Source organism: Fringilla coelebs (genome assembly GCF_963513975.1).
Source record: "Fringilla coelebs genome assembly, chromosome: 6".
NCBI classification, from domain to species: Eukaryota; Metazoa; Chordata; class Aves; order Passeriformes; family Fringillidae; genus Fringilla; species Fringilla coelebs.
In genome coordinates this window covers 60,282,402-60,295,959 of record NC_140034.1, presented here as the reverse complement: position 1 = coordinate 60,295,959, position 13,558 = coordinate 60,282,402, and the positions used below count along the sequence as shown (strand labels likewise).

The window sequence follows — 13,558 nt, the reverse complement described above, 5'->3', positions numbered from 1 at the left end:
AATGTCTCCTTGGGAAGTCTCAGCTGGAAGCTGTGATGTGCAAATACAAGTTGCTAGAGGAGTGGGGAGATTGCAGGAAAGGGAATACTGAGCGTCTTCATTTCCACTTGGAGGAAGTGTAAAAACTTACAAAAAAATTCAAAGTCATAGTGTCTACTTTACCTCTGCTCAAATCACTGAAATCCTGTTGGTGGAAAATTTGGGGGCCACTCTTTCTACTCTGCCAGTGTACTTTTCATATGAATGGGGAACAACTTGATAAATTAAATAAAATTTCCCTTTTTTTCCCTTCCAAAATATACATATTCCAACACCAGGATGGCAGAATAGTGTGACCCAGAGCCACATTTTCATTAAGTATCTGGAAAATAATAGTAGTATAAGTTAACTTTAAAGCACGTGCTTGCAAATGAGTATAAATGTTTTCTTTGACTAGTGTTGATCTGCAACAGCTCATAAGTATTTTAAGAGAGCAACCTAGAAGGGCACACTACAGTTTGGGTGGGTATTAACACCAAAAAAAATTATGTTTTAGAATTCGGTTGGAAGGGACTTTAAAGATCATTTCATTCCAGGGACAGCGACACCTTTTCAGGTTGCTCAGAGCCCCATCCAACCTGGCCTTGGACACTTTCCAGGGATGGCGCATCCACAGCTTCTCTGGGCAACCTGTGCCAGGGCCGCACCACCCTCACAGGGAACAATTGTGGGCACACGCACCGAAAATACACTTCTTGAAAACCGCCGATACCAGTATTACGTGAGACAGATGTGCAAACTCTATTTTTCCATGACCAGCGACAGGAGCCGAGAGAACGGCCTGGAGCTGTGTCAGGGCAGGCTCGGGTTGGATACCGGGACAAGGCTCCTCACCCACGGGGTGCCCGGGCACTGGACCCGGCTCCGCACGGCAGGGCAGGACTCAGGGAGCGTCGGGACACAGCTTTGAGGCGCAGGGTGGGAATTCTGGGAGGCGGGGTGGGATTTTTGGCACACGGGGCGGGATTTTTCGGACCCCGAGGTTTCCCCGTGGCCGGCCGGGGCCGGCATCTGAGGCGGCGCTCCGCCGCCCCCTGGTGGCCGCACGCCATCGTCGGCAGTGGGCGTGGCTTCAGCGAAGGGGGCGTGGTCGGTGGTCATGAACCACGCCCCCTCCCGCGCGCCTTCCGCTCCCGGCGTGCCTCGCGCCGCCATGGCCGACCTGTTCGATGGAATCGTGATGGCCGAGCAGAGGTGAGGGGACACAGGGAGCCTGGAGCGGCCCCACAGGGGCTTCTCGGCAACGCGGGGCTCCCCTGGGCCTCCGCTTCCCTCTGGGAGCTGCCAGGGGAGCGTCAGGGAAAGAAGGGCGAGCGCTGAGCCCGAGGAAGAGGGCGGGGAAGATTCGCCTCTCTGCGCGTTCTGAGAGCGCGAGCGGCGCGGAGCGGCCTGGAGCTGAGTCGGGGGAGGTTTGGGCTGGATATCCGGGAGCGGTTCTTCATCCAGGGGATGGTCGGACGCTGGAACAGGCTGCCAGCGGAATTGGTGTCAGCACAGAGTGGGATTCACGCCGGCAGGATGGGTTTATGGGCTGAGACCAGCAAGGCCGAGTGCCGGGTCCAGCCCTTGGGCCACCTCAACCCTCTGCAGCGTTCCGGGATAGCGGGGGAGTTCTGGAAAGCGTCCCTGAGGGAAAGGGTCTGGGGGTGCTGGCCGAGAGTTTCTGAACACCAGCCCAGGTGTGTCCGGATGGCCAAGAAGGACAGTGGCTACCTGTCACTGTCAGCAATAGTGTGGCCAGCAGGACCAGAGCAGTGACCATCCCACTGTTCTGGGCACCGCTGAGGCCCCACCTTGAATTGTGGCGTCAGTTTTGGGTCCCATGCTACAAGAAAGACTTTGAGGTGCTGGACTGTGTCCAGAGAAGGGAATTGAGCTGGGGCAGGCTCTGGAGCACAAGTTGGATGAGGGAGCTGGGGGAGCTCAGCCTGGAGAAAAGGAGGCTCAGAGAGAACCTTCTCTCTCTCTGCAACTCCCTTCACTCCCTGGTAACAAGTGACAGGAGAAAAAGGCCTTGAGCTGCACCAGAGGAGGTTTAAGTTGGACATAAGGAGGAATTTCTTCATGGAAATTGTTGCCAGGCCTTAGAAAGGGCTGTCCAGGGAGCTGCTGGAGTCACCATTTCTGGAGGTGTCCAAGGAGCAGCTTAGGGCATTGGGCTGGTTGACACAGTGATGATCATTCAAAGGTTGGACTGGATGATCTCAGAGGTCTTTCCCAACCAAAACGAGCCTGTGATTCTGGAGTTTTAATTGATTTTATATGGTATTTCTAAGCTTTGGAGGCGATGCACATTTCTGTTGCCCAGGGCCGCTTGTGCGCAGCGTGAGCTGACGGGAGATTAACCAAGCTGTGGTTCTGCACTCCCAGGTTCCACGGGGAGGGCTACCAGGAGGGGCTTGCAGAGGGCAGCCACGCTGGCATGGCTGAGGGCAGGAGGCACGGAGCACTCCATGGAGCCAGGATGGGCTCGGAGGTAAGCGGGGAGACTCTTCAGCACTGCAATCTTCCTGTGTTACAAAATGACAGCCGCACAGAAATTTCCAGGCTGAGGCCTGCTGTGTTTCACTGCTCTGTCTGTGTGCAGGAGGACCCAGAAAACTGCTTTAAAAGGTGCTGTTTTGAGCTGGAGAGTTTAGTAGATGCCCTTGTGTTTTCTCAGCTTATTTGCTGTATGGAGCTTTGGTAATCTTTTTTCCGCAAATTTTTGGCTAAAGGTCTTGCAGCCCCCAATACCATCTGCTGTGGCCCAGCATTGGGAAAATCATGGGATCTTGAGCCACAAAGAGGCAGTTCTATGTTTCTTGTGCACTCTTTGTCAATTGTGATGCTGTGAGGGTTTGTGGCACTGTTCCTCTGCGCACAGAGCCAGCTCTGTGTGCTGGCACACTTGGATCAATAACCATTCCTACGAATTCAGGGGCTGGAGACTGGTGGGGAGGCACCTCAACTTGTCCCATATGGCCTTTCCAGTTTGTCGCAGCTACAGGATGAGAATGCCAAGCAGCAGCTTCCAGAGCTGGATGGTTTGGACAGAATGGTCCTGGACAGACCATAAGAGAGAATTGCTGTAATCTCCTCATACTGGGAAAGCTCCAGAGGGAGGCAGGATTAGACACATCAAGTGAGAGGGTGGCTAGGGTAACCTTGTCAGCCTTTCCAGCTTGGAAACACGTTTGTGTACCCAGGGTTTAGTTTCCCAGAGAGTGAAATACAGTGTAGTGCTTTATTTTTGTTCCACTGTCTGTGCTCTGTGTCCTTTGGGGTTGTTTCTTTTCCTCATGACTCTTTTAAATTAATTTTAGATTGGTTGCTACCTTGGGTTTGCACTGACGTGGCACTGTCTGCTCCAGAAATGCACAGATGAAAAGAACAGGTGAGGTTAAAAAGGCTTAAAGTCATTTCACTGTGACTTCCATTCTTCTCTTCATATCTTTTTTTTCTGTCCCATTTTGATTAATCTGTCTGCCAGAATTGCCTTTTTGGTTGCATTTCTCTACTTTGCCCAGTCATCTAATCAGTATTTTTGTTGATTCTTGAATATTTTTCCACTTTTGGACTGGTAAGTTGAAATGGAAGCCTTAAATCTGTCAGTTGTGCTTAATTCCCAATTTGGAATAATTCCTAGTTTGGATAATTTCTTATTTAAGAATATGGAATACACCTGACAATGGGCTGAAAGTTGAATTAAAGAACGATGGAGAGCTGGGTTTTGTGCTCTGGATTATTATATATCAGTATAATTTTCATTGTGATGTATTGAAAAAACTCCTGGGTTTTCTTTTGATTTGATTCATTTTGTTTTTCCTAGCAAAAAGATAAGAGCTCTGGATTCATTAATAGGGATGATTCAGAAATTTCCATATGAAGACCCCACCTATGATAAGCTGCAAGAAGATCTGGAAAAAATCAGAGGAAAATTTAAACAGGTTTGTAGGATTAACTTGTAATTTTAGCACATAAATTAATTTTTGAAGATACTTCGTTTCTAAAGCCACTCCAAAATTTTGTGGAGCAGTTATTATTCCCATTCTGCAATTATAGCAAAATACTTGAGGTGAGATACATGTGAGATACAAGTGAAAATCTTTGATAGTTGAAAATTTCCCAAGCAATAACAAATGCAAAATAAAGGAAAAAAAATCTTTAAAAAGCAAGGTGGAAATCATCTTTGACAATTTGAATTACAAGTGGGATCAGAAGAAGATAAATGGAGCAACTGGGAGTTTTGTTTAACATTCTTCTTGAAAAACAGACCCCTTGAAACTTCTGTGTATTCCTTTTTAGGTTTGTTCAATGCTAAATATTCAGTCTGATTTTAGACTTGGTAATGAGAGATCTTCACTGACATTTTGAATGCAACAGATGAAGATAATCGTGGACGATCAAAGGAAAAAACATTAAAAGAACAGAACTGGAAAAGCATCTATCTACTTTTATATTTAAAAAAATCAAAATAGTGAAGAGATGTTAAAGGGGAAGTGAAATATCCCTGGACTTTATTATCTCCAAGTTTTATTTAGGTTAATGCACACACTAGTGTGTACGTCTGTTAAACAGAAATATTTGTTGTAATTCTTTGCTAGTCTTTTACTGATAATCCTCAAAAGGAAAACAAGCATTTGCACAGTTTCCTTGTTTAAAGGATATCTGTTACTTAAAAATCTGTGTATGCAGATCATTCAGTTTACACAATGTGTACATGCTGTGGGTGAAGGAAAATAAAATCAATTCCCTGCAGACTTTGAGGCAGGAAACATTTTTGTGGGGAAAAGATGGAATGACAAAGGAGGTCAGAATGCAGAGGACAAGGATGAAGATACCTGCTCAGAGTATGGAATTTGCACCTGATTTTCCAATAGCTTTGCAGACTGATGGGGGGAAGGGAGCAAACTCCATAAAATCTAACCCCTCCCTACAAGTTCCCAGTTTAAGTGGTGGATGAGATGAACATGACTGCCAGAAGAGTTGTGATTCTCATTGGCTGTATTTATCAGTACCTCTTACACAGACCAGCTTTTTATGTGCCAGCCTTGAAAAGTGACCGCTTCAGTCTCATTCCAAATCACTGGATGCTGCCAGCTGTTTTAACTGTGGAGGAGTTAAGCTGAGAGGAGTACCTGGAACAGGCTTTGCCTTGGGCTGCTGGATGTCTTTGCTTTCCAGTAAGGAATTCCAGAATTCCTTTTACCACCTCTACCTTGTGTGTGTCTGGCTCTGCCTGCATGTCACGGTTCAGCCTTATAAATTTGATATGAAATATGAAAATCAAAGACAGATTTGAGGTTTTTGGTTTAACTCTCATACATTTGAATTTTGATGCCCACAGGCAGTGTCAGAGCCATCTAGTGGATGTGTGGGATTGTAGGAGCTCACAAATATTTGTGTAAGTGAAGTGGTTAAAATAGACAGTAGAGAATGTACACACTCGTGATAATTTTAATTATGTGGAGAATATCTTTGCAATGAAGTAACACTGAGGTAGGAATGAATTTTTACTTGTTTCCTCATTTGCTAAAATGTCTGTAAAAGCAAGGGCAGGGTTGTGAGAGCTCCAGGTGGAGCATTTGTGTAATAGAAGTGTGTAATATGTGGGTGACAAATCAAGGTGCTGCTCCGGAGATTGGATCAAACACAATTATTTTTGTTCAGCTCAGGAGAGGAAGGGTCTTTGGCAATCAGGTGGTGACTTATTTGGAAAATTGTTTTAGTGGCTAATTTTCTTGTATTGCTTTAGTTCTATTGTAAAAAAATAATATTATAGTAAATTATTGTATAAATACATGTGTATATACTGAACTATAAGTATTGTATCAACCAGGATCTCCAGCTGGGATATACCAGGGTTATCTATTAGGTCTTTATTTTTTTAATTAGGTCTTTAATTAAGTTTCATTTGTGTGGACACACTGATGGAGTCTCTTCTTCCATGAGTGTATTTTTCTGAATATCTGCTGTTTCACACCCTGTCTGGGCCTGATTTGGTTTATTAAATGAGGTACAGTTCAAAATTCTGTTGGATGTGCAGTTTTGTGCTTTCTTCAGTGCCATTTTTTTTTGTTTTCTGCAGTGATTTGTGGGGGTTTGTGTCACATTCAGTGCTGTGGCAGTGGAACATTCCCAGCATTCTGTAGAGGTGTTTTTATGCCTGATTTACAGCTGAGGTTGTGGGTATGCCTGATTTATAGCCCAGGTTGCATCAAGAATATTCATTTGTCTTTGTCTTAGGGTCATAAAGATATAAAAAAATATGCAACCTTGTACATGATGATACTGGTTATTAATAAAACAGGACATTGAGATTGTTACTTGGTGCTGATTGTCCAAGAAGTTTGAAATTTTGCAGAAATGAGACTTAAGAATATATTTCTGTACTTATTTACCACCCCTACTTACAGCTCAGTAGTTAGGGAGGAATGTTTGAAACATTTCACCCACCAATTTCTGACTTGCCTGGACTGCGTTCTAGCTTGTTTTGTCTCTTTGTGATCATCTCTCAGCTGAGCCTGTGGAATATGGAATTTTATTAAAAGGTGGATACTTTTTTATTAAAAGCTCATTACTGCTAGGCTGCTGAAGTCATGGCAATCCAGAAGAGTTGTAATTTTCCTTTCTGCAACGTGTGATGAGTACAAGAAATGGTGAATTTTGAGGCATCGGCAGAGAAGTAAACTTTGAATACCATTTGGTCAAGTTCACAAGCAAAATTCTTGTTCTGTCTTCATTAAGCAACTTCCTTTCCATTTCTTGTCAGCTTTACTAAAGGTGATAAATTCCAGCTTTGAGTGAATATCTATAATTGACAGAAAGGAGTGGAATAAATCAGAAAAAAAAAAAGAACCTGGGTGTGCAATTGTTTGCTTCGAAATCAGCCCTGATCTGTTTTTCTGAAACAAGGTTGTGATCATTTCCATGTGAGATTAAATTTGGAGTTTTAATTTTCCAGTAAATCAGTTTCAAGGTTTATATAGGTTTTGGTTTTTGAAGAGATGCAAGAGAGAGTTTGAGCCTGCCCTGTATTTATGAATGCTTATTTACACTTTGGCTGGAAATGCAACTTCCTGCACTGGAATAGAGGGAAATCCATCTGTCAAAAGTCTGCCTGCACCCTAATATCCCACAGTGCTTTAGAGTAAGAACTTAATATTTCTGGTATTGTTTTCTAATTCTTTCTATTCTTGGTGCCTTTTGAATAGTGCCCTTTGCAACTTCTTACAACCATGGCTTCTGGTCTAATTGCAGCTTAAAACTTCAGCTTTCATAGTTTGGCAAGTAACCATGAAGATTCTCATTTTACAGTCTGCCAGAGTTGTTTTTTTAATGGATAAAGTTGTGACAGTACACATTCCCACAGAAGTGGATGTATCACCAAGGAAAAAGGGGATTTGGGAGGTGTGAGAGGAGTTCAGCAGGTTCCCAGTTGCAAGTTGTGGTGTCTGGGACTGATGTGTAAAGGCCAACTGGAGCAAAGCACTGCTGAAGCACTTCAGTATGTCCCAGGGTTTGGAACTGTAGGACCAGCCTAGCCTGGGGTGATAATAAAAATAATAAAAGCTCTGTGTGTTATTTTGTAAGCTTGCACGGTCAGTTCATTTGTAGCTAACCTGAATATCTCCCTGACATTACACTGGGAATGCTCCCACTTTAATAACTGGAATGTTTATTCCCTAAGTGTGGTAATTAAAATTTTTCAGCCTTTTTGGTGCTAGAATTCTGTAGTACTACCTATCAAATGCTGCACTACTGTATGGAAGGAAACATGGTCACTAAGTTCATCTGAAACGTGGGAGACTTCCTAAATCCATGGAATAGATGAAAAGTGAAAAAATCTCAGGCGTTGTTTCACTTGATTCCAAAGCAGCTTGCTGCACAATGTTTTAAATTATTTTATCCTGTTCTATAACCATAACTAATTGAGCACTAGGGCAGCATTCTGTGTATCTGGTTTTGGGGAGATTTCTGAATAGGAATAAGAAATGGCATAAAATTTTTGCCTTGGAAAAATTAGAAAGTTACGCAATTCTAGTTGTGCAGAATTTGTTAGGGTGACATCTGAAATAGGGGCCTCCTATCTGGTAGAATTTAACTGATGCTTGTTCCTAATAAAATCATGGAGTTTTATTTTAGCAAATGTTCAGCAGAAAGGATCTTGATTGTTCAGTCCCTGCATCCTGACTGTGCATCAGACAGAATCAACTCAGCATTTTTCACTGGTCCGTTTTTGATTTTAACACCCCGTTTTGCTGCTTTAGCTCAACACTTTTTAATTTTCAGCATCTTCAGGATTCTGGGGAATAATCAACACTATGTGGAATCTTTCTTGATAGTAGGAACTGTGAGTCAGCAACCCTTTATTTTTTTTAGTTGCAGCCATTGTTCCAGCTGCAAGCTTTGCTGCTATTGTCCACTGTTTGTCCAGCTCACGTTTACTGGACTGTGGGAACGGATTAGGGTTTCATGGCTTTTTTTTTCTTCTTGCATAAACTCTTGATCAAAGACATTCCTTGGATGACAAAACACTGTATACTGTGTCACACAGCCCTGACCAGACTGCACGAACAGTAGTTTAAAAACACATGCCTACATTGTTCTCTAAACTGGTCTGCTTTTTTTTTTTTTGCAATGTATGTGCAGACATTGAATTTTTGAGACCCCATTTACCTCTGATAAAAACACATACACGTACAGAAGTTATTGTTAATAATCACTTGACAGTTTCTGAAATACAAGTTAAAAAGCAAATTACTCTGAGACTAAGAACAGACAGAACAGAATGTCATTTCTTAGCAGAGCTAGCAGTTATATCTGCGGTGTATTTCCTTCCTTAGGAGACCTTGGTTGTGGGGCAAGTAGTCAAATACACTGGAAACCTAAACCCACATGGATTATTGGCATCATTTTATGTATCACAGCCAGAACACCTGAGTAGGGTAGAGAATGATTGGAGCACAGTTTGGGACTGCATTAACCTGCTTCGCCATGAGTACATTGTTAGACCCACATTTTGAGAACCTGGCTTGTTATAGTTTTATGTCTTGGTCTTCTTTTAAGTTCTCTTATGCATTAGGAAATTTCAGAAAATTCCAGTAGCATCATTATTCCTCAAACTAATGAGAAAGAAAAAATGGTGTTAGCAAGCGTGGAGACACTTTTTTTCAAGGAGCCTTGTCTTGTGATTTGCCTGAAATACTCCTTCAGCAGAAACATGGAGGAAAGGGATTCCTGAAGACACGTTGAGCAGGTTTACAGAGGGGTTTCCAACCATGGGAGGGCTAAATTTTGGTGGTTGGATAGCTGTTCGTGAAGGAGAGAAATGATGTTCCGCGAACATGAGGCTTTGCACTGTTTGCCTATGCAACACTTGAGCACTGTCACGCAGAAGTGAAGGCAGATACAACTTCTTTCACTGACACTGGAAAGTCATACCCATAAGGGAAGAACCCTTCTGATCCTTTGCAGTCCAAGAGTCTCCATGGAAAGAGAAACCTAAAAAATATGTGGCTAACAGATGTGTTGCCTAAAAGGAATTAAATGGTCACAGTGAGTGACTGAAATGGCTACAGAAATATTAAGTCAGACCCACAAAATAAATGTTTTACAATTAGAAGAAATAATGATTACTTATGAGTAAATAATTTATGATGTCTTCTAGAAATTTAACAGCATCCATTGACTGAAGCTTTGCTCTTCGTATTTAAAATAGCCAAACGTAAAGAACTTTGGTTTGTGGATGTTCTGGGAGGAAAGAAAGCTGTTCAAAAATAATACCCTGTATTTGAACAATCTGGAGTGATACAATCTAATAAAGGGGAGAAATGAAACATCAAAAAGCTCAATTGCCCGTTGCAGACAGTTTGCCATCAGAGAGTGGCTCAGGACACCAGGTCACTGCCTTGGGCTGGCTCAGGGGTGTTGTCACAATGCCCTGCTGGTGCTTTCGTGGGCCTTGGGTGAGGATCTGCCCCTCTCAGCCCAGCCCCTTGGAGACTGCTGCTAATGTTACAAATCACATCCCAGCCACAAACGTGGTGGCTGTCACGGGAGACCAGGGAATTAAGCTGTGTCACAGGGCTGCTGCCAGGTGGGATGGATGAAACAAAACCCCTCAGCAACGCAGAATCTAAAATTTATTTACTCAGCAGGGAAGGGTGAGTGGATGGCAATTTCCATTCTGTGATGCACACACTACAAGCACGACTCGGAGCTCTAGACCTCTGTTCCCCACACGGACCCAGAGGAGGATTCCTTCTCTGGCCAGTCCATGTGTCAGGTCCTGCCTTGGAGCTTGGCCCCTGCATGTCACAATTCCTCCTTTGGTTCAGTGTTCTTGGTGCTGGTGGAGATCTGTACCTGTGAATTCCCTGAAATATGAGACTTTTTTATACCCGGTCTTTGCACAGGCAGAAAGGAGGACAGGTCTAGGTAGGGCTCTACAGTGTTATAGGATCAGCAAGGAACTATCTCTGGTTTCACTCTTAAATGTTTATGACAATCAAAAAGCAAATGGGTAACTTTTGCCTTCCTCCTACATTTGGTCCTTCTTGGCCATAAAGAGCAAAATCAGAAGTCTGGCAAATGTCCCATTATCAGTGCAATCCCATTGACTAATTTGCATTCCCTTTCTCATCACTTGATTTGAATATATTGGTGTAGGACTCAGTCAGAAGACACATGGGAATCTATGCTGGCCATGCCAATGCAATTACTATGAGCAATTATATTTGTGGGATCATAAAAATACCTTGTTTGTTTGAAGAGATACATTTCTCATAAAATGATGCCAACAGGAATTCATTAAAATTCATTAAAATGTCATCATTTACAGCTTTACTGCCATTGTCCCCTTGTAGGAATCTCAGCGTATGTAGCCCACGTGCATGGGTCATTCCTGTGACTCTCAAAAACAGCAGCTCCAGCCTTCTCTTTCTCCTCTATCTTCTGGAGTTTTCTGTCACTTAAAATGCCAGCTGTGCTTGAATGCAGGTGGATTAGGAGGTTTTTTCATTTGCTAGCTCTTGTTTATTAATAAAAAACATTTGAATGTAAGTGTTCATAAAAAGTCCAAGATTGTCAAATGACCTGAATTCAGCAATGGAACTGGGAAGGTTTTTGGGAGGTCTGTTGGAGGTTTTTCTTCGTGCATGTCTCAATTTGATACAAAAACATACAGTAGTTTTCCCTTTAATAAGCTACAACATAGTCTAGCTGAACATGCATATTTTTTACAGCCTATAGTAAATTGTTTTTCTTGCTACATTCTTGTCTTTCTGCCCTTTGCAATGTGAGTAATACTGGCATAGTTCACCCAGCACTCAAGTTTAGGAGTCTGCATTTAGAGATGATGTTCATGAGAAGGAAAATGTAAATAATAGAGCTGACTATGTGGGCTTAAACCTACTTAAGTCACAACACTTAGTCAGTTTAACAGCATTTATAAAAGAGATGGGAATGGCAAAACCTACTTAACACATTCAACCAAACAGAGGTTTACATTTCTCACTGAATCACTGTAATGTTTTTATCAGCACAAGATTTTTGTCAGAAGTCAAGATCCCCTAAGTGTGTCCTCACTTGGTTTTCAAACACTTAAGATCAGAGGGATGAGCCATCAACCATACAAAAGAAAGCTATTTATTTGTTCTTTCTGGGGTTTTGGGGTTTTTTTATACTGGGATAAAATGAATCATTTTTGGCCCAGACCAATTTAAGCTTTGGCTTGATGTGTTTTTGAAGTCCCTGTGAGTTTACTTCAGGTCATCTTTCAGTGTTTTACACCTCCCAGTGTAACTCACCGTACAGAGGAGCTGCCCATTTCAAAAGGAACAAACCAGACCCCATTTGTACTGGTTTTACTTCACCCACCTGACCTGGGATTTTGCAGCAGGCCGCACAGGCTTCAGGTTTCTGGCTGAAATCACTGGGAAACCACCGAGCTCACACAGACTCATCTGGGATTCTTCTGATGCAGGTGGTTTCCCATCGAGTGGTAACTGCCCTGGAAGGAGCCTATTCTGCACTAGACAACGATTAACACGTTAGAAGTTAGCTCTGCAGTTTCATTTTTCATTTCCTGTGCTGCACTTGTTGCACAGAATCAGTTGTAACGTGGAGTCTGGTCAGTGGGAAACTCAGAAGGCAGATACCAAATTTCTAATTTGTGACAGGGAGGACAAGCACTTGGCCTTTTGCATAATTCTTCTTAAGGCAGAAATAATTTCACAGGATAAATAATGAAATACATAGGTTATAAGCTTGACCATCTCCACTGCAAATAAGCTGCTTCTGCTGTGTTCAGCAGCAGCAGCAGCAGCAGTAGTAGTAATATTATTATTATTAATAATAATAATAATAATAATAATAATAATAAGTGCAGCCCCTATTTTCAGAGATATTTTGGATTGCGTATTGGAACAGAGGTTATAATTTTTTTCTCATTTGATTTTGTAATAATATCTAATTCCTGTCTTAGGTCCAGTTCTTTTTTTTACATTCTTTTAGTTGGCTTTAATATTTTTGAGGTTTATTCCTTATTCTCTTAGCTGTAAAAGCTGTTTGAGAGCAAGGCACAGAGAAGGCAGCTTAACCAACTGGCTTTTAAAACCAACTGTCTTCTGTAAAGGTCTTCTGGGGCATAAAACCTTCCACTGATGAGAAAATACCAGCAAGCATTCTGTGCCATCCAACACCTACTTTGTTTTACCCTTTATTCACATGAACCACCAAAGGGCATTTTAATCTATGACTAATTTCCTTCAATGTGAAAAAATCAAGTCTTCAGGCAGGGAAAAAAATATTTTGCTTCTTTTAAAAAACACGTTGGTGTGACAGGCAGGCAGTTACCTACCCATGGCTTGAAACACCCACAGTTTCCTAAAATAACAACAAAAGGTCTTCAGCTTTTCAAATGTGTCAAACCTAGAAAATGTCATGTGCTTTACTCTCAGCACCAGGGAGTTACAACCATTCAGCATTTTCAAGGCAATTAAAGATAAATCTAAATTAAAAGACAACAACAGTTGGGTTTTACCAATTTTATTTCTAGACTTTAGATTTTTTTGCTGGAAACTTGTCTGTTACAGGTCTGTTGGTGAAAATGTGCATTTCAGACCAGTGATGCCAATAAGTACAATATAAAAATGTACAAATCTGAATTCCTTTTGCTTACTACAGATTGTTATAATAATGTGACAAATAAAGCATCTCTGTTGGCACGTGAACCCACTTATCTGGATTTGGCCTTTTTCAGTACATACAATATTTCAAAAAAATTTGCAGTACACACTACCACTCAGTGTAACACATAATAAAACCAACAAGCACTAAACTCAGTAATCATGTTTGGTTCAGAGACACAGAGATGCCACAAACAGAAGTGTTTTATGAGGTAAGCAGTAAGAAATGTTCCTGAAATTTGGACAGAATGTATCCAGTCCTCCTGGGTCCTGCGACTGCTAGTAGCATTGCAATGCTTATTTATGCACTATGTAGGATCTTAACTGCATTTGCCTCAAAATGAGTT

The 13,558-nt window shown here is 42.1% G+C and overlaps 1 protein-coding gene across 1 annotated transcript; it reads left to right on the top strand.

Moving 5' to 3' along the window:
* Positions 1 to 1,180: 1,180 nt before the first annotated feature.
* On the top strand, positions 1,181 to 6,812 carry LTO1 (LTO1 maturation factor of ABCE1). The gene is made up of 5 exons (XM_084208309.1): positions 1,181 to 1,233; positions 2,410 to 2,515; positions 3,345 to 3,415; positions 3,851 to 3,968; positions 4,327 to 6,812. Exons 1-5 carry the CDS (start codon positions 1,193 to 1,195, stop codon positions 4,393 to 4,395), a joined length of 405 nt encoding a protein of 134 aa, XP_084064435.1. The 5' UTR covers positions 1,181 to 1,192; the 3' UTR covers positions 4,396 to 6,812.
* Positions 6,813 to 13,558: the final 6,746 nt, after the last annotated feature.